Below are 20,057 nucleotides of genomic sequence, written 5' to 3' on the forward strand. Positions count from 1 at the left end.
GTTTTTGATGGCTATTTCCTCGGCTCGAAGAGTCTCTGAGCTATCTGCCTTACAATGTGATTCTCCTTATCTGATTTTTCATGCAGATAAGGTAATTCTGCGTACCAAACCTGGGTTTTTACCTAAGGTGGTTTCTAACAAGAATATCAATCAAGAGATTGTTGTTCCATCATTGTGTCCTAATCCTTCTTCGAAGAAGGAACGTCTCTTACATAATCTGGACGTAGTCCGTGCCTTGAAGTTTTACTTACAAGCTACTAAAGATTTTCGCCAAACATCTTCCCTGTTTGTCGTTTACTCTGGACAGAGGAGAGGTCAAAAAGCTTCGGCAACCTCTCTTTCCTTTTGGCTTCGGAGCATAATTCGCTTAGCCTATGAGACTGCTGGACAGCAGCCCCCTGAAAGGATTACAGCTCATTCTACTAGAGCTGTGGCTTCCACCTGGGCCTTTAAAAATGAGGCCTCTGTTGAACAGATTTGCAAGGCTGCGACTTGGTCTTCGCTTCACACCTTTTCAAAATTTTACAAATTTGATACTTTTGCTTCTTCGGAGGCTGTTTTTGGGAGAAAGGTTCTTCAGGCAGTGGTTCCTTCCGTTTAATCCTGCCTTGTCCCTCCCATCATCCGTGTACTTTAGCTTTGGTATTGGTATCCCATAAGTAATGGATGATCCGTGGACTGGATACACTTAAGAGAAAACATAATTTATGCTTACCTGATAAATTTATTTCTCTTGTAGTATATCCAGTCCACGGCCCGCCCTGTCCTTTTAAGGCAGGTCTAAATTTTAATTAAACTACAGTCACCACTGCACCCTATGGTTTCTCCTTTCTCGTCTTGTTTCGGTCGAATGACTGGATATGGCAGTGAGGGGAGGAGCTATATAGCAGCTCTGCTGTGGGTGATCCTCTTGCAACTTCCTGTTGGGAAGGAGAATATCCCATAAGTAATGGATGATCCGTGGACTGGATACACTTAACAAGAGAAAAAATGAGTTTAGTATCCCTTTAAGGGTTAATGAAAGTTGGTGTTTTTACACCTGTGTGGAGGTATTTATGAGAGTGATTCACAATATGCATGCTATTTTTCGATTATTAGCTCCCGTCTTATAAAATGAAATAAAGATTGATTTTATTTAGCTGTCCTACCGATGTGGACTTTTTTCTATGTTTTTGGGGTCTTTGCAGTGACCCTGCAGTTGTGCACGCAATATTAAAATACTGTAACACTGGAATTGATTTTGTTTCATGAAATTTGCCTAGCAGCAAAAGGGTTAATAAGATTTATAACAAGCACATATAAGACCAGAGAAGAGTATATACCAGGTAGACAGCAAACTTTGGCGTTACAATCAACTTACATGAACTCATACTGCTTAAATACACAGATGGCACCACTTATCTGGTACATTAATAATAACTGTATGGACTTGCAACAAAGAATAAAAACAAGTTCCAAGGATTTGCGGTTTTAAATAAACAAAGAACACCTGCCTTTAAGATCTGGGGGGTGTGGGGGGAAACGAGGCAAAAATGCGCTTGCTTCTATAATCATGCCAAGGACTTGTATACAATTGTACATCTAATCATAGCATATTCAAAGCCTAAAAAAAAAATTGATTCAAGAGTACAATTTTTATCCATATGATCACATTTTATTCTCTTCATACTATTATAATGTTGAAAATATATTTAAAAAAAAGAAAAAAAAGAAAAAGATCTCTAACTAAAACTATATATGAACATTCTTATATACCTGTTGCATAGAAAACAATGCTAACACAGATTTATACAAACTACAAAAGGCATAAAAAGCAAATCCCTAATATAAATGTTAAAGCTTCAAATACCTGAAGACAAACGTTGCTTCTATCAGCATATTAAAGATATTCTCATTCAACAAAAATGCTACTCCTGCATTAATCATTCCCCCCCCCCCCCCCCAAAACAAACACTGAGCTTGGGTATAGTCTATATGTAAAGGATAAAGTAACTACAAAATGACTAATATCTCTCTATCATATTTCTGGAGAACACTTGTCTCAGAAACTCTTGTTATGTTTCAACTTCATTGTCTCTGAATAAACAAATTTATCATATAAAAAATGTGCTCCATATAAAAAAAACATAATTTATGTAAGAACTTACCTGATAAATTAATTTCTTTCATATTGGCAAGAGTCCATGAGCTAGTGACGTATGGGATATACAATTCTACCAGGAGGGGCAAAGTTTCCCAAACCTCAAAATGCCTATAAATACACCCCTCATCACACCCACAATTCAGTTTAACGAATAGCCAAGTAGTGGGGTGATAAAGAAAGGAGTAAAAAGCATCAAAGAAATTTCGAATAATTGTGCTTTATACAAAAAAATCATAACCACCATAAAAAAGGGTGGGCCTCATGGACTCTTGCCAATATGAAAGAAATGAATTTATCAGGTAAGTTCTTACATAAATTATGTTTTCTTTCATGTAATTGGCAAGAGTCCATGAGCTAGTGACGTATGGGATATCAAATACCCAAGATGTGGAACTCCACGCAACAGCCATATGCTGAAAAATTAATCCACAACCCAAAATATAAGTTATTCTCATCAAGAAAAGAAAAACTTAAAACATCAGCAGAATCAAACTGAAACAGCTGCCTGAAGAACCTATCTACCAAAAACTGCTTCAGAAGAAGCAAATACATAAAAACGGTAGAATTTAGTAAATGTATGCAAAGAGGACCAAGTCGCTGCTTTGCAAATCTGATCAACTGAAGCTTCATTCTTAAAAGCCCACGAAGTGGAGACTGATCTAGTAGAATGAACTGTAATTCTTTGAGGCGGGGCTTGACCCGACTCCAAATAAGTTTGAACATAATATTTCAAAGCTCTTACCACATCCAAAGAATGTAAGGATCTTTCCAAAGGATTCTTAGGACTAGGACACAGGGAAGGGAAAACAATTTCTCTACTAATGTTGTTAGAATTCACAACCTTAGGTAAAAATTCAAATGAAGTCCGCAAGACTGCCTTATCCTGATGAAAAATCAGAAAAGGAGATTCACAAGAAAGAGCAGATAGCTCAGACACTCTTCTAGCAGAAGAGATGGCCAAAAGGAACAACACTTTCCAAGAAAGTAGTTTAATGTCCAAAGAGTGCATAGGCTCAAACGGAGGAGCCTGTAACGCCTTCAAAACCAAATTAAGACTCCAAGGAGGAGAAATTAAATTTAATGACGGGCTTAATACAAACTAAAGCCTGTACAAAACAGTGAATATCAGCAAGTTTAGCAATCTTTCTGTGAAATAAAACTGCTTTCCTTAGATAAGATTCAAGCTTCCTATCTAAAGGATTTTTAAAGGAAGTACTATCTTCCATAGGAATAGTGGTTCGTTTAGCAAGAGTAGAAATAGCCCCATCAACTTTGGGGATCTTTTCCCAAAACTCTATTGCAACCGCTGGTAAAGGATACAATTTTTTAAACCTTGCAGAAGGATTAAAAGGAGCACCTGGCTTATTCCATTCCTTAGAAATCATGTCAGAAATAGCATCAGGAGTAAGAAAAACCTCTGGAGTAACCACAGTAGGTTTAAAAACAGCATTTAAACGTTTACTGGTTTTTATATCAAGAGGACTAGCTTCCTCAATATCCAAAGTAATTAACACTTCTTTTAACAAAGAACGCATATACTCTATTTTAAATAAATAAGTAGATTTGTCAGTGTCAAAGTCTGAGGAAGGATCTTCTGAATCAGATAGATCCTCATCAGAAGTGGACAATTCATTATGTTGTCAGTCATTTGAAATTTTATCAACTTTATGAGAAGTTTTAAAAGACCTCTTATGTTTATTAGAAGGTGGAAATGCAGACAAAGCCTTCAGAATAGAATCAGTAACGAATTCTTTAAAATTCACAGGTATATCATGTACATTAGAAGTTGAAGGAACTGCAACCGGTAATGTACTATTACAGATGGACACGCTATCTGCATGTAAAAGTTTATCATGACAACTAATACAAATGACATTAGGAGATATAATCTCCACAATTTTACAACAAATGCACTTAGCTTTGGTAGAACCGATGTAAGGCAGCAAAGTTACAGCAGATACTTCTGAGGCAGGATCAGGTTGATGCAGAATGTACAAGATAAAACAACATATAAAGCAAAATTATCAATTTCCTTATATGACAGTTTCAGGAATGGGAAAAAATGCAAATAGCATAGCCCTCTAACTTAGAAAAAAGCAAGACGCAAAAGCAATGGGGCAATAAATAATGAAAAAAAGTTTGGCGCCAAGTATGACGCACAACGTAACTAGAATTTTTTTGCCACCAACCATGTCCGGAAATGACACTCTCGCCGCTAATGACGCAACCCTATGTGAACCCCTGCGTCAACTACGATGCTGGAAATGACGAACTTGCGTCAACGGACGTGCTTTTCACGCCAAAAAATTCTCGTGCCGAGAATGACGCAATAAAGAGTGGCATTTAGAGCACCCCCGAGCCTAAGACAGCCCGTAAACTAAAACAAGTAGTCAGTTGAAAAAAAGCCTAAACCCCAGGTAAGAAAAATATTTCTCAATATTACCTTTCCCAAATATGAAACTGACAATCTGCAAAAGGAAATACATGAACCTGACTCATGGCAAATATAAGTACAATACATATATTTAGAACTTTATATAAATGCATAAAGTGCCAAACCATAGCTGAGGTGTCTTAAGAAATAAAAACATACTTACCAAAGACACCCATTTACATATAGCAGATAGCCAAACCAGTACTGAAACAGTTATCAGTAGAGGTAATGGTACATGAGAGTATATCGTCGATCTGAAAAGGGAGGTAGGAGATGAATATCTACGACTGATAACAGAGAACATATGAAATAGTCCCCCGTTAGGGAAATCACTGCATTCAATAGGTAATGCTCTCCATGTCCCTCTGACATTCACTGTACTCAGAGGAATCGGGCTTCAAAATGCTGAGAAGCGAATGTCAACGTAGAAATCGTAGCACAAACTTACTTCACCATCTCCATAGGAGGCAAAGTTTGTAAAACTGAATTGTGGGTGTGTTGAGGGGTGTATTTATAGGCATTTTGAGGTTTGGGAAACTTTGCCCCTCCTGGTAGGATTGTATATCCCATACATCACTAGCTCATGGACTCTTGCCAATTACATGAAAGAAATGAAAACATCCATTGTATCAAGTAAAGTGTTTATCTCCCACTTTATTTGTATACAGTGCACCCCTTATCATAGCTCCAATATTGCCCTCGGCTATATTTGCTGGACTCGTTTAAAAAGTAACGCAAAAGCATAGCTGTAATTACACTTACTTTGAAAGAAATTGCACCATGGCCCAAACTCCACCATACATTAATCCTTTGATTAACCAAGAATCAATGTCAAGGTCAGCAATAAAGCCAACCAACCAAATCACCAGGAAGGGTGTTCCCAACATCACCTTCTGACGGAATTCCTGTGAAATAAACACATACCAGGTAAATGAAACAATAAAAAGCAGTAAAAATGTTTGCCAGTATTCCTTAAAAACATTTCTATTTAAATCAACATGGAAGTAAAGGTCAGACTTTAATGATTCAGTCAGAACGTATTAAAGGATTCCAAGGGAGAGGTACATATAAAGGGACAGAAAACACCTTGAGATTTTATATAAAATGTTTAGTTATGCATAATGAAACAACTTAAAATACGTTTTCTTATTTATTTTGCCCTTTTTCCATGTAATTTAGCTCTGAAAAATTAGCAGAACTTGAAATGCACACTGCTGGCGTCTCTAGGTTAACTCTGCAACATATATCTGTCTATGATGGGCTTTATTAGATAACTGCAAAACACATACATACACATATCACCTTGAATGGTTTTGGAGTATGGAGTATTTTATACTAACTTTATGAAAGTGGTTATCCTTCTTGTGTACAGACTAAAACCCTGATTGGTTATTCCAAATAAGGAAACTAGTGGGTGGAGTTTGGCTATTGAAACATAATTACAGAAAAGAAAAAAAAAAGGATGTTCATTTGTTTTAAAAGCGTTAAGGCTTAGGCTATTCTATAGCAACATAACAGAAGTTTCTTGTAATTACAAGTTGTTTACTGCCATTTAAAAAAGGGCCGAAAAAGCTTAATATTCTTATGCATTTTTTTTTATTATTAAAACAGGTTTATCTCTCGCTCTCCCTCTCTCGTGTCGCACCCTCATATCTCACGGACACTAAAACACTAAATACATTTCATGCACCTCACACTAATCATGAATGCTGCTATTATGGAACCTATGTTACAATACAGGTATCTGATGAAGAGTTGCTGCAAATGTGCAAACAGGTCAGCACTGGAATGTAGTGAAAACAGAATTTATGTTTACCTGATAAATTACTTTCTCCAACGGTGTGTCCGGTCCACGGCGTCATCCTTACTTGTGGGATATTCTCTTCCCCAACAGGAAATGGCAAAGAGCCCAGCAAAGCTGGTCACATGATCCCTCCTAGGCTCCGCCTACCCCAGTCATTCGACCGACGTTAAGGAGGAATATTTGCATAGGAGAAACCATATGGTACCGTGGTGACTGTAGTTAAAGAAAATAAATTATCAGACCTGATTAAAAAAAAAAACCAGGGCGGGCCGTGGACCGGACACACCGTTGGAGAAAGTAATTTATCAGGTAAACATAAATTCTGTTTTCTCCAACATAGGTGTGTCCGGTCCACGGCGTCATCCTTACTTGTGGGAACCAATACCAAAGCTTTAGGACACGGATGAAGGGAGGGAGCAAATCAGGTCACCTAAATGGAAGGCACCACGGCTTGCAAAACCTTTCTCCCAAAAATAGCCTCAGAAGAAGCAAAAGTATCAAACTTGTAAAATTTGGTAAAAGTGTGCAGTGAAGACCAAGTCGCTGCCCTACATATCTGATCAACAGAAGCCTCGTTCTTGAAGGCCCATGTGGAAGCCACAGCCCTAGTGGAATGAGCCGTGATTCTTTCGGGAGGCTGCCGTCCGGCAGTCTCGTAAGCCAATCTGATGATGCTTTTAATCCAAAAAGAGAGAGAGGTAGAAGTTGCTTTTTGACCTCTCCTTTTACCGGAATAAACAACAAACAAGGAAGATGTTTGTCTAAAATCCTTTGTAGCATCTAAATAGAATTTTAGAGCGCGAACAACATCCAAATTGTGCAACAAACGTTCCTTCTTTGAAACTGGTTTCGGACACAGAGAAGGTACGATAATCTCCTGGTTAATGTTTTTGTTAGAAACAACTTTTGGAAGAAAACCAGGTTTAGTACGCAAAACCACCTTATCTGCATGGAACACCAGATAAGGAGGAGAACACTGCAGAGCAGATAATTCTGAAACTCTTCTAGCAGAAGAAATTGCAACTAAAAACAAAACTTTCCAAGATAATAACTTAATATCAACGGAATGTAAGGGTTCAAACGGAACCCCCTGAAGAACTGAAAGAACTAAGTTGAGACTCCAAGGAGGAGTCAAAGGTTTGTAAACAGGCTTAATTCTAACCAGAGCCTGAACAAAGGCTTGAACATCTGGCACAGCTGCCAGCTTTTTGTGAAGTAACACAGACAAGGCAGAAATCTGTCCCTTCAGGGAACTAGCAGATAATCCTTTTTCCAATCCTTCTTGAAGGAAGGATAGAATCTTAGGAATCTTAACCTTGTCCCAAGGGAATCCTTTAGATTCACACCAACAGATATATTTTTTCCAAATTTTGTGGTAAATCTTTCTAGTTACAGGCTTTCTGGCCTGAACAAGAGTATCGATAACAGAATCTGAGAACCCTCGCTTCGATAAGATCAAGCGTTCAATCTCCAAGCAGTCAGCTGGAGTGAAACCAGATTCGGATGTTCGAACGGACCCTGAACAAGAAGGTCTCGTCTCAAAGGTAGCTTCCAAGGTGGAGCCGATGACATATTCACCAGATCTGCATACCAAGTCCTGCGTGGCCACGCAGGAGCTATCAAGATCACCGACGCCCTCTCCTGATTGATCCTGGCTACCAGCCTGGGGATGAGAGGAAACGGCGGGAACACATAAGCTAGTTTGAAGGTCCAAGGTGCTACTAGTGCATCCACTAGAGCCGCCTTGGGATCCCTGGATCTGGACCCGTAGCAAGGAACTTTGAAGTTCTGACGAGAGGCCATCAGATCCATGTCTGGAATGCCCCACAGCTGAGTGACTTGGGCAAAGATTTCCGGATGGAGTTCCCACTCCCCCGGATGCAATGTCTGACGACTCAGAAAATCCGCTTCCCAATTTTCCACTCCTGGGATGTGGATAGCAGACAGGTGGCAGGAGTGAGACTCCGCCCATAGAATGATTTTGGTCACTTCTTCCATCGCTAGGGAACTCCTTGTTCCCCCCTGATGGTTGATGTACGCAACAGTTGTCATGTTGTCTGATTGAAACCGTATGAACTTGGCCCTCGCTAGCTGAGGCCAAGCCTTGAGAGCATTGAATATCGCTCTCAGTTCCAGAATATTTATCGGTAGAAGAGATTCTTCCCGAGACCAAAGACCCTGAGCTTTCAGGGATCCCCAGACCGCGCCCCAGCCAATCAGACTGGCGTCGGTCGTGACGATGACCCACTCCGGTCTGCGGAATGTCATCCCTTGTGACAGGTTGTCCAGGGACAGCCACCAACGGAGTGAGTCTCTGGTCCTCTGATTTACTTGTATCTTCGGAGACAAGTCTGTATAGTCCCCATTCCACTGACTGAGCATGCACAGTTGTAATGGTCTTAGATGAATGCGCGCAAAAGGAACTATGTCCATTGCCGCTACCATCAAACCGATCACTTCCATGCACTGCGCTATGGAAGGAAGAGGAACGGAATGAAGTATCCGACAAGAGTCTAGAAGTTTTGTTTTTCTGGCCTCTGTCAGAAAAATCCTCATTTCTAAGGAGTCTATGATTGTTCCCAAGAAGGGAACCCTTGTTGACGGAGATAGAGAACTCTTTTCCACGTTCACTTTCCATCCGTGAGATCTGAGAAAGGCCAGGACAATGTCCGTGTGAGCCTTTGCTTGAGGAAGGGACGACGCTTGAATCAGAATGTCGTCCAAGTAAGGTACTACAGCAATGCCCCTTGGTCTTAGCACAGCTAGAAGGGACCCTAGTACCTTTGTGAAAATCCTTGGAGCAGTGGCTAATCCGAAAGGAAGCGCCACGAACTGGTAATGCTTGTCCAGGAATGCGAACCTTAGGAACCGATGATGTTCCTTGTGGATAGGAATATGTAGATACGCATCCTTTAAATCCACTGTGGTCATGAATTGACCTTCCTGGATGGAAGGAAGAATAGTTCGAATGGTTTCCATCTTGAACGATGGAACCTTGAGAAACTTGTTTAAGATCTTGAGATCCAAGATTGGTCTGAACGTTCCCTCTTTTTTGGGAACTATGAACAGATTGGAGTAGAACCCCATCCCTTGTTCTCTTAATGGAACAGGATGAATCACTCCCATTTTTAACAGGTCTTCTACACAATGTAAGAACGCCTGTCTTTTTATGTGGTCTGAAGACAACTGAGACCTGTGGAACCTCCCCCTTGGGGGAAGCCCCTTGAATTCCAGAAGATAACCTTGGGAGACTATTTCTAGCGCCCAAGGATCCAGAACATCTCTTGCCCAAGCCTGAGCGAAGAGAGAGAGTCTGCCCCCCACCAGATCCGGTCCCGGATCGGGGGCCAACATTTCATGCTGTCTTGGTAGCAGTGGCAGGTTTCTTGGCCTGCTTTCCCTTGTTCCAGCCTTGCATTGGTCTCCAAGCTGGCTTGGCTTGAGAAGTATTACCCTCTTGCTTAGAGGACGTAGCACTTTGGGCTGGTCCATTTCTACGAAAGGGACGAAAATTAGGTTTATTTTTTGCCTTGAAAGGCCGATCCTGAGGAAGGGCGTGGCCCTTACCCCCAGTGATATCAGAGATAATCTCTTTCAAGTCAGGGCCAAACAGCGTTTTCCCCTTGAAAGGAATGTTAAGTAGCTTGTTCTTGGAAGACGCATCAGCTGACCAAGATTTCAACCAAAGCGCTCTGCGCGCCACAATAGCAAACCCAGAATTCTTAGCCGCTAACCTAGCCAATTGCAAAGTGGCGTCTAGGGTGAAAGAATTAGCCAATTTGAGAGCATTGATTCTGTCCATAATCTCCTCATAAGGAGGAGAATCACTATCGACCGCCTTTATCAGCTCATCGAACCAGAAACATGCGGCTGTAGCTACAGGGACAATGCATGAAATTGGTTGTAGAAGGTAACCCTGCTGAACAAACATCTTTTTAAGTAAACCTTCTAATTTTTTATCCATAGGATCTTTGAAAGCACAACTATCCTCTATGGGTATAGTGGTGCGTTTGTTTAAAGTGGAAACCGCTCCCTCGACCTTGGGGACTGTCTGCCATAAGTCCTTTCTGGGGTCGACCATAGGAAACAATTTTTTAAATATGGGGGGAGGGACGAAAGGAATACCGGGCCTTTCCCATTCTTTATTAACAATGTCCGCCACCCGCTTGGGTATAGGAAAAGCTTCTGGGAGCCCCGGGACCTCTAGGAACTTGTCCATTTTACATAGTTTCTCTGGGATGACCAACTTGTCACAATCATCCAGAGTGGATAATACCTCCTTAAGCAGAATGCGGAGATGTTCCAACTTAAATTTAAACGTAATCACATCAGGTTCAGCTTGTTGAGAAATGTTCCCTGAATCAGTAATTTCTCCCTCAGACAAAACCTCCCTGGCCCCATCAGACTGGGTTAGGGGCCCTTCAGAACCATTATTATCAGCGTCGTCATGCTCTTCAGTATCTAAAACAGAGCAGTCGCGCTTACGCTGATAAGTGTTCATTTTGGCTAAAATGTTTTTGACAGAATTATCCATTACAGCCGTTAATTGTTGCATAGTAAGGAGTATTGGCGCGCTAGATGTACTAGGGGCCTCCTGAGTGGGCAAGACTCGTGTAGACGAAGGAGGGAATGATGCAGTACCATGCTTACTCCCCTCACTTGAGGAATCATCTTGGGCATCATTGTCATTGTCACATAAATCACATTTATTTAAATGAATGGGAATTCTGGCTTCCCCACATTCAGAACACAGTCTATCTGGTAGTTCAGACATGTTAAACAGGCATAAACTTGATAACAAAGTACAAAAAAACGTTTTAAAATAAAACCGTTACTGTCACTTTAAATTTTAAACTGAACACACTTTATTACTGCAATTGCGAAAAAACATGAAGGAATTGTTCAAAATTCACCAAATTTTCACCACAGTGTCTTAAAGCCTTAAAAGTATTGCACACCAAATTTGGAAGCTTTAACCCTTAAAATAACGGAACCGGAGCCGTTTTTAACTTTAACCCCTTTACAGTCCCTGGTATCTGCTTTGCTGAGACCCAACCAAGCCCAAAGGGGAATACGATACCAAATGACGCCTTCAGAAAGTCTTTTCTAAGTATCAGAGCTCCTCTCACATGCGACTGCATGTCATGCCTCTCAAAAACAAGTGCGCAACACCGGCGCGAAAATGAGGCTCTGCCTATGATTTGGGAAAGCCCCTAAAGGATAAGGTGTCTAAAACAGTGCCTGCCGATATTATTATATCAAAATACCCAGAATAAATGATTCCTCAAGGCTAAATATGTGTTAATAATGAATCGATTTAGCCCAGAAAAAGTCTACAGTCTTAATAAGCCCTTGTGAAGCCCTTATTTACGATCTTAATAAACATGGCTTACCGGATCCCATAGGGAAAATGACAGCTTCCAGCATTACATCGTCTTGTTAGAATGTGTCATACCTCAAGCAGCAAGAGACTGCTCACTGTTCCCCCAACTGAAGTTAATTGCTCTCAACAGTCCTGTGTGGAACAGCCATGGATTTTAGTGACGGTTGCTAAAATCATTTTCCTCATACAAACAGAAATCTTCATCTCTTTTCTGTTTCTGAGTAAATAGTACATACCAGCACTATTTCAAAATAACAAACTCTTGATTGAATAATAAAAACTACAGTTAAACACTAAAAAACTCTAAGCCATCTCCGTGGAGATGTTGCCTGTACAACGGCAAAGAGAATGACTGGGGTAGGCGGAGCCTAGGAGGGATCATGTGACCAGCTTTGCTGGGCTCTTTGCCATTTCCTGTTGGGGAAGAGAATATCCCACAAGTAAGGATGACGCCGTGGACCGGACACACCTATGTTGGAGAAAGATAGATGTCAACATGGAGGCACCAATGAATAGAGGGAGGTGGGGAATAACATATGCTTATACAATTTATTTTAACAGGGGAGGGCTAAACCCCTGCAGCAAGGCAAACAGTCCTGGCAAAAAATTCTGGACCCAACCCCAGAAAAATTAAACCATATAAACAACAGAATGTTTTAAGGGAAAACAACCTTTAAATGGAATGATAATACGGCAAAATTCTAAAGCTGCAGAGCAGATTGAGGAACTAGCCTACAACCAGGAGAGAAACCTCTGAGATAAAATAAACTTCAAGAAGAGACTTCTATTAATTCCAAAACTGAGAAGCAGAAATAAAAATACCTTACGTTCTTTATTTAATCAGGTGAGAAGAAGAAAAGAAAATCTCTAATAGAAGAGACACAAAAAAAAATATGATTTCCTCATAACTTCATCAATGGTCAATATTTGAATCTACCTGGGGAGTTGCACTATCAGATTTTACTACAAAGCAGCCAAGATCTTGCAGAGCAAAAAGTAACTTTTACAGGATATGAATAGGAGGCACAAACACAATGATCTATAAATGGAAAAAAATACAGAATTTTGTACTTGCTGTTAAGAAAACATTATAGTAACTTTTTTTTTTTTTAACCTAAAACAGGGAATTTTAAAACTATATCTTTTTTTTTTTTTTTTTTTAAACAGAAACAAATTTCATGTACCTGAACTGAACAAACCTAAGTTTCCTTCTTACAGAGGTGTCCCTCTGCCCCACTGAAGCATAGGCAGATGCCACTATTAGCCAGTAAAAAGGAGTAGGAAGTACAAAACTAAACTGCACAATTAGTTTCAACTTAAACTTTAACATTTTTTTTTTTTAACTTCTACACTGAAACTCACTTTGCAAAATGATCATGTTGACATCTGTGAATACTGCTCATGCACCTCAGTAACATTTTTAATAAAATGTCTCTCTGAATTCCTGTCATTGTGTTGTGATTAGCACAATTGGGTTTATAGTTGCCTATCTACTTAAGATAGGTAAAAAAAAATTGGGGATTGGCAGAGCTCAGTAGCGTAGCCTATGGGAAGTTGCTCACACAGGGTGCAGCCTCTATTAGCCCATTTGTGCTTTTCAAAGAAGAGAACTTTCCTGCATTTCCTGATACCGCCCATAAGAGCAGTGGTATCCCTCTTTTCAGATAAAGGTTCCATAAACTGTGCCAAAACAAAGTTAATATAACATTTGAGAAACACAGCAAACAAGGCCACACAATAGATTACTATATATATATATATCACTATAAATAGATTTTTCACTTTTGAGAATTATCACAATAAGTTTTGACCATAGTGATATTTATTTTGTTTGTCACTTAAGATAGTTTAAAAGACACCAACACACATATTCATAATTTACACACACATATATATTGTGCTTGCAATGATATCTGTAATCTTAAAGTTTTTTTTATTCATGTCATTGATTTTTGACACAAACCAAATACTTTGATGTCATTGATTTGAAACCGATTCCATTGCCTTTAAGATAATATAATTTGAATATTTTGGTTCATTCATTGAAAATTAATTTGGATAAGATTACAAAAAAAGTGCTTTACATTAACCACAGAAAATGGGCAGGAAGACCAGACTCCTAACTAGGATCAAGTAAAGCATGTAGGTTGTTACCAGCACTCCCTTGTAGAAATCTCAAAACACCATATGAGTGGGTGCAAGCTTGTGGAGTTTACCCTCTTGCTCCAGTATACTTGTAAAACATATGAAAGCTGCACACACTGTTCCACAAGTGAAAACATAAATTATGCTTACCTGATAATTTAATTTCCATTTGTGGGAGGAGAGTCCACTGCTTCATTCATTACTTGTAGGAATTAAGAACCTGGCCACCTGGAGGAGGCAAAGACACCCCAGCCAAAGGCTTAAATACCTCCCTCACTCCCTTCATCCCCCAGTCATTCTGCCAAGGGAACAAAGAACAGTAGGAGAAATATCAGGGTATAAAAGGTGCCAGAAGAATAATATTACATTTAGGTCCGCCCACCGGAGCAAACAGGCGGGAGCAGTGGACTCTGCTCCCACAGATGGAAATGAAATTATCATCAGGTAAGCATAATTTATGTTTTCCATCTTAATGGGAGGAGAGTCCACTGCGTCATTCATTACTTGTGGGAACAAATACCCAAGCTCTAGAGTACACTGAATGAAAAAAAAATGGGAGGGTAAAAGGAGGCGGACCCTATACTGAGGGCACTACATCCTGCAGAACTTTGCTCTCAAAAGCTGCTTCCGCCGAAGCAAAAACATCAAATTTGTAACATTTTGCAAAAGTATGTAAAGAGGACCAAGTAGCCGCCTTACAAATCGGCTCCATAGAAGCCTCGTTCTTAAAGGCCCAAGAAGAGGCTGCAGCTCTAGTTGAATGAGCAGTAATCCTCAGGGAGGCGGCTTATGTCCCTCTGTCTCAATGTGAATCGGAGGACACTCCTCAGACAAAAAGATAAGGAAGTCTAAGAGGCCCTTTGACCCCCACTCTTCCTGGAAAGAGAACAAACAGAAAAACATAATTTATGCTTACCTGATAAATTCCTTTCTTCTGTTGTGTGATCAGTCCACGGGTCATCATTACTTCTGGGATATAACTCCTCCCCAACAGGAAATGCAAGAGGATTCACCCAGCAGAGCTGCATATAGCTCCTCCCCTCTACGTCAGTCCCAGTCATTCGACCAAGAAACAACGAGAAAGGAGTAACCAAGGGTGAAGTGGTGACTGGAGTATAATTTAAAAGATATTTACCTGCCTTAAAACAGGGCGGGCCGTGGACTGATCACACAACAGAAGAAAGGAATTTATCAGGTAAGCATAAATTATGTTTTCTTCTGTTATGTGTGATCAGTCCACGGGTCATCATTACTTCTGGGATACCAATACCAAAGCAAAAGTACACGGATGACGGGAGGGATAGGCAGGCTCATTATACAGAAGGAACCACTGCCTGAAGAACCTTTCTCCCAAAAATAGCCTCCGAAGAAGCAAAAGTGTCAAATTTGTAAAATTTGGAAAAAGTATGAAGCGAAGACCAAGTTGCAGCCTTGCAAATCTGTTCAACAGAGGCCTCATTCTTAAAGGCCCAAGTGGAAGCCACAGCTCTAGTGGAGTGAGCTGTAATTCTTTCAGGAGGCTGCTGTCCAGCAGTCTCATAGGCTAAACGTATTATGCTACGAAGCCAAAAAGAGAGAGAGGTAGCAGAAGCTTTTTGACCTCTCCTCTGTCCAGAGTAAACGACAAACAAGGAAGAAGTTTGGCGAAAATCTTTAGTTGCCTGCAAGTAGAACTTGAGGGCACGAACTACATCCAGATTGTGTAAAAGACGTTCCTTCTTTGAAGAAGGATTTGGACACAAGGATGGGACAACAATCTCTTGATTGATGTTCCTGTTAGTGACTACCTTAGGTAAGAACCCAGGTTTAGTACGCAGAACTACCTTGTCTGAGTGAAAAATCAGATAAGGGGAATCACAATGTAAGGCTGATAACTCAGAGACTCTTCGAGCCGAGGAAATAGCCATTAAAAACAGAACTTTCCAAGATAACATTTTTATATCAATGGAATGAAGGGGTTCAAACGGAACACCCTGTAAAACGTTAAGAACTAAGTTTAAACTCCATGGTGGAGCAACAGCTTTAAACACAGGCTTGATCCTAGCTAAAGCCTGACAAAAGGACTGGACGTCTGGATTTTCTGACAGACGTCTGTGTAACAAGATGGACAGAGCTGAAATCTGTCCCTTTAATGAACTAGCTGATAAACCCTTTTCTAAACCTTCTTGTAGAAAAGACAATATCCTAGCGATCCTAACCTTACTCCAGGAGTAACCTTTGGATTCGCACCAGTATAGGTATTTCCGCCATATTTTATGGTAAATCCTTCTGGTAACAGGCTTCCTAGCCTGAATCAGGGTATCAATAACCGACTCAGAAAAACCACGTTTTGATAAAATCAAGCGTTCAATTTCCAAGCAGTCAGCTTCAGAGAAGTTAGATTTTGATGCTTGAATGGACCCTGTATCAGAAGGTCCTGTCTCAGAGGTAGAGACCAAGGCGGACAGGATGACATGTCCACTAGATCTGCATACCAAGTCCTGCGTGGCCAAGCAGGTGCTATTAGAATTACTGATGCTCTCTCCTGTTTGATTTTGGCAATCAATCGAGGAAGCAGCGGGAAGGGTGGAAACACATAAGCCATCCTGAAGTTCCAAGGTGCTGTCAAAGCATCTATCAGAACTGCTCCCGGATCCCTGGATCTGGACCCGTAGCGAGGAAGTTTGGCGTTCTGGCGAGACGCCATGAGATCTATCTCTGGTTTGCCCCAACGTCGAAGTATTTGGGCAAAGACCTCCGGATGAAGTTCCCACTCCCCCGGATGAAGAGTCTGGCGACTCAAGAAATCCGCCTCCCAGTTCTCCACTCCCGGGATGTGGATTGCTGACAGGTGGCAAGAGTGAGACTCTGCCCAGCGAATTATCTTTGATACTTCCATCATTGCTAGGGAGCTTCTTGTCCCTCCCTGATGGTTGATGTAAGCTACAGTCGTGATGTTGTCCGACTGAAACCTGATGAACCCCCGAGTTATTAACTGGGGCCAAGCCAGAAGGGCATTGAGAACTGCTCTCAATTCCAGAATGTTTATTGGAAGGAGACTCTCCTCCTGATTCCATAGTCCCTGAGCCTTCAGAGAATTCCAGACAGCGCCCCAACCTAGTAGGCTGGCGTCTGTTGTTACAATTGTCCAGTCTGGCCTGCTGAATGGCATTCCCCTGGACAGGTGTGGCCGATGAAGCCACCATAGAAGAGAATTTCTGGTCTCTTGATTCAGATTCAGAGTAGGGGACAAATCTGAGTAATCCCCATTCCACTGACTTAGCATGCATAGTTGCAGCGGTCTGAGGTGTAGGCGTGCAAAAGGTACTATGTCCATTGCCGCTACCATTAAGCCGATCACCTCCATGCATTGAGCTACTGACGGGTGTTGAATGGAATGAAGGACGCGGCATGCATTTTGAAGTTTTGTTAACCTGTCTTCTGTCAGGTAAATCTTCATTTCTACAGAATCTATAAGAGTCCCCAAGAATGGAACTCTTGTGAGAGGAAAGAGAGAACTCTTCTTTTCGTTCACTTTCCATCCATGCGACCTTAGAAATGCCAGAACTAACTCTGTATGAGACTTGGCAGTTTGAAAGCTTGAAGCTTGTATTAGAATGTCGTCTAGGTACGGAGCTACCGAAATCCCTCGCGGTCTTAGTACCGCTAGAAGGGCACCCAGAACCTTTGTGAAGATTCTTGGAGCCGTAGCCAATCCGAATGGAAGAGCTACAAACTGGTAGTGCCTGTCTAAGAAGGCAAACCTTAGATACCGGTGATGATCTTTGTGGATCGGTATGTGAAGGTAAGCATCCTTTAAATCCACTGTGGTCATGTACTGACCCTCTTGGATCATGGGTAAAATTGTCCGAATAGTTTCCATTTTGAACGATGGAACTCTTAGGAATTTGTTTAGAGTCTTTAAATCTAAGATTGGCCTGAAAGTTCCCTCTTTTTTGGGAACCACAAACAGGTTTGAGTAGAACCCTTGTCCTTGTTCCGACCACGGAACCGGATGGATCACTCCCATTGTTAACAGATCTTGTACGCAGCGTAGAAACGCTTCTTTCTTTATCTGGTTTGTTGACAACCTTGACAGATGAAATCTCCCTCTTGGGGGAGATAATTTGAAGTCTAGAAGGTATCCCTGAGATATGATCTCTAGTGCCCAGGGATCCTGAACATCTCTTGCCCAGGCCTGGGCGAAGAGAGAGAGTCTGCCCCCTACTAGATCCGGTCCCGGATCGGGGGCTCTCGGTTCATGCTGTCTTTGGGGCAGCAGCAGGTTTCCTGGCCTGCTTGCTTTTGTTCCAGGACTGGTTAGGCTTCCAGCCTTGCCTGTAACGAGCAACAGCTCCTTCCTGTTTTGGTGCAGTGGAGGTTGATGCTGCTCCTGTTTTGAAATTCCGAAAGGGACGAAAATTAGACTGTCTAGCCTTAGCTTTGGCCTTGTCTTGAGGTAGGGCGTGGCCCTTACCTCCCGTAATGTCAGCGATAATTTCTTTCAAACCGGGCCCGAATAAGGACTGCCCCTTGAAAGGTATATTAAGTAATTTGGACTTAGAAGTAACATCAGCTGACCAGGATTTTAGCCACAGTGCCCTGCGTGCCTGTATGGCGAATCCTGAGTTCTTAGCCGTAAGTTTGGTTAAATGTACTACGGCCTCCGAAATGAAAGAATTAGCTAGTTTAAGGACTCTAAGCCTGTCCGTAATGTCGTCTAGCGTAGAGGAACTAAGGTTCTCTTCAAGCGACTCAATCCAAAATGCTGCCGCAGCCGTAATCGGCGCGATACATGCAAGGGGTTGTAATATAAAACCTTGTTGAACAAACATTTTCTTAAGGTAACCCTCTAATTTTTTATCCATTGGATCTGAGAAAGCACAGCTATCCTCCACCGGGATAGTGGTACGCTTAGCTAAAGTAGAAACTGCTCCCTCCACCTTGGGGACCGTTTGCCATAAGTCCCGAGTGGTGGCGTCTATTGGAAACATCTTTCTAAATATTGGAGGGGGTGAGAACGGCACACCGGGTCTATCCCACTCCTTAGTAACAATTTCAGTTAGTCTCTTAGGTATAGGAAAAACGTCAGTACTCGCCGGTACCGCAAAGTATTTATCCAACCTACACAGTTTCTCTGGTATTGCAACAGTGTTACAATCGTTGAGAGCTGCTAAGACCTCCCCTAGTAGTACACGGAGGTTCTCCAATTTAAATTTAAAATTTGAAATATCTGAGTCCAATCTGTTTGGATCAGAACCGTCACCCACAGAATGAAGCTCTCCGTCCTCATGCTCTGCGAGCTGTGACGCAGTATCAGACATGGCCCTAGCATTGTCAGCGCACTCTGTTCTCACCCCAGAGTGATCACGCTTGCCTCTTAGTTCAGGTAATTTAGACAAAACTTCAGTCATAACAGTAGCCATATCTTGTAATGTTATCTGTAATGGCCGCCCAGATGTACTAGGCGCCAAAATATCACGCACCTCCCGGGCGGGAGATGCAGGTACTGTCGCGTGAGGCGAGTTAGTCGGCATAACTCTCCCCTCGCTGTTTGGTGAAATTTGTTCACATTGTACAGATTGACTTTTATTTAAAGTAGCATCAATACAGTTAGTACATAAATTTCTATTGGGCTCCACCTTGGCATTGGAACAAATGACACAGATATCTTCCTCTGAGTCAGACATGTTTAACACACTAGCAAAAAACTTACAACTTGGTTATAATCTTTTTTAGCAAAAAACGTACTGTGCCTCAAAGAGGTACTAACGATTAAATGACAGTTGAAATAATGAACTGAAAAACAGTTATTGCATCAAATTTTAAAACAACACAACTTTTAGCAAAGGTTTGTTCCCATTAGTAAAAAACAACACTAATTAAATTTGTACATAAGAAAAACAAAACAACGTTTTTTATACACAGTCACTATAAGAATTCTCACAGCTCTGCTGAGAGAATTTACCTCCCTTCAAAGAAGTTTGAAGACCCCTGAGATCTGTCAGAGATGAACCGGATCATGCAGGACATATAAAAGTAGCTGACTGGAATTTTTTGATGCGTAGCAAAGAGCGCCAAAAACGGCCCCTCCCTCTCCCACACAGCAGTGAAGAGAAACGAAACTGTCACAATTAAAGCAAAAAACTGCCAAGTGGAAAATAATGCC

General features: G+C 41.3%; 1 protein-coding gene across 1 annotated transcript in view; it reads right to left on the bottom strand.

The window, feature by feature from the left end:
* The window catches only part of ZDHHC17 (zinc finger DHHC-type palmitoyltransferase 17), a 306,091-nt gene that overhangs the window by 145,803 nt on the left and 140,231 nt on the right, over positions 1–20,057 (bottom strand). The window contains exon 5 of the mRNA XM_053716763.1: positions 5,340–5,482. Within this exon, the coding sequence (XP_053572738.1) occupies positions 5,340–5,482 (143 nt within the window). The remainder of the gene's footprint in view (positions 1–5,339; positions 5,483–20,057) is intronic.

The sequence above is a fragment of the Bombina bombina genome, chromosome 6 (genome assembly GCF_027579735.1).
Source record: "Bombina bombina isolate aBomBom1 chromosome 6, aBomBom1.pri, whole genome shotgun sequence".
In the NCBI taxonomy this organism is placed as follows: Eukaryota; Metazoa; Chordata; class Amphibia; order Anura; family Bombinatoridae; genus Bombina; species Bombina bombina.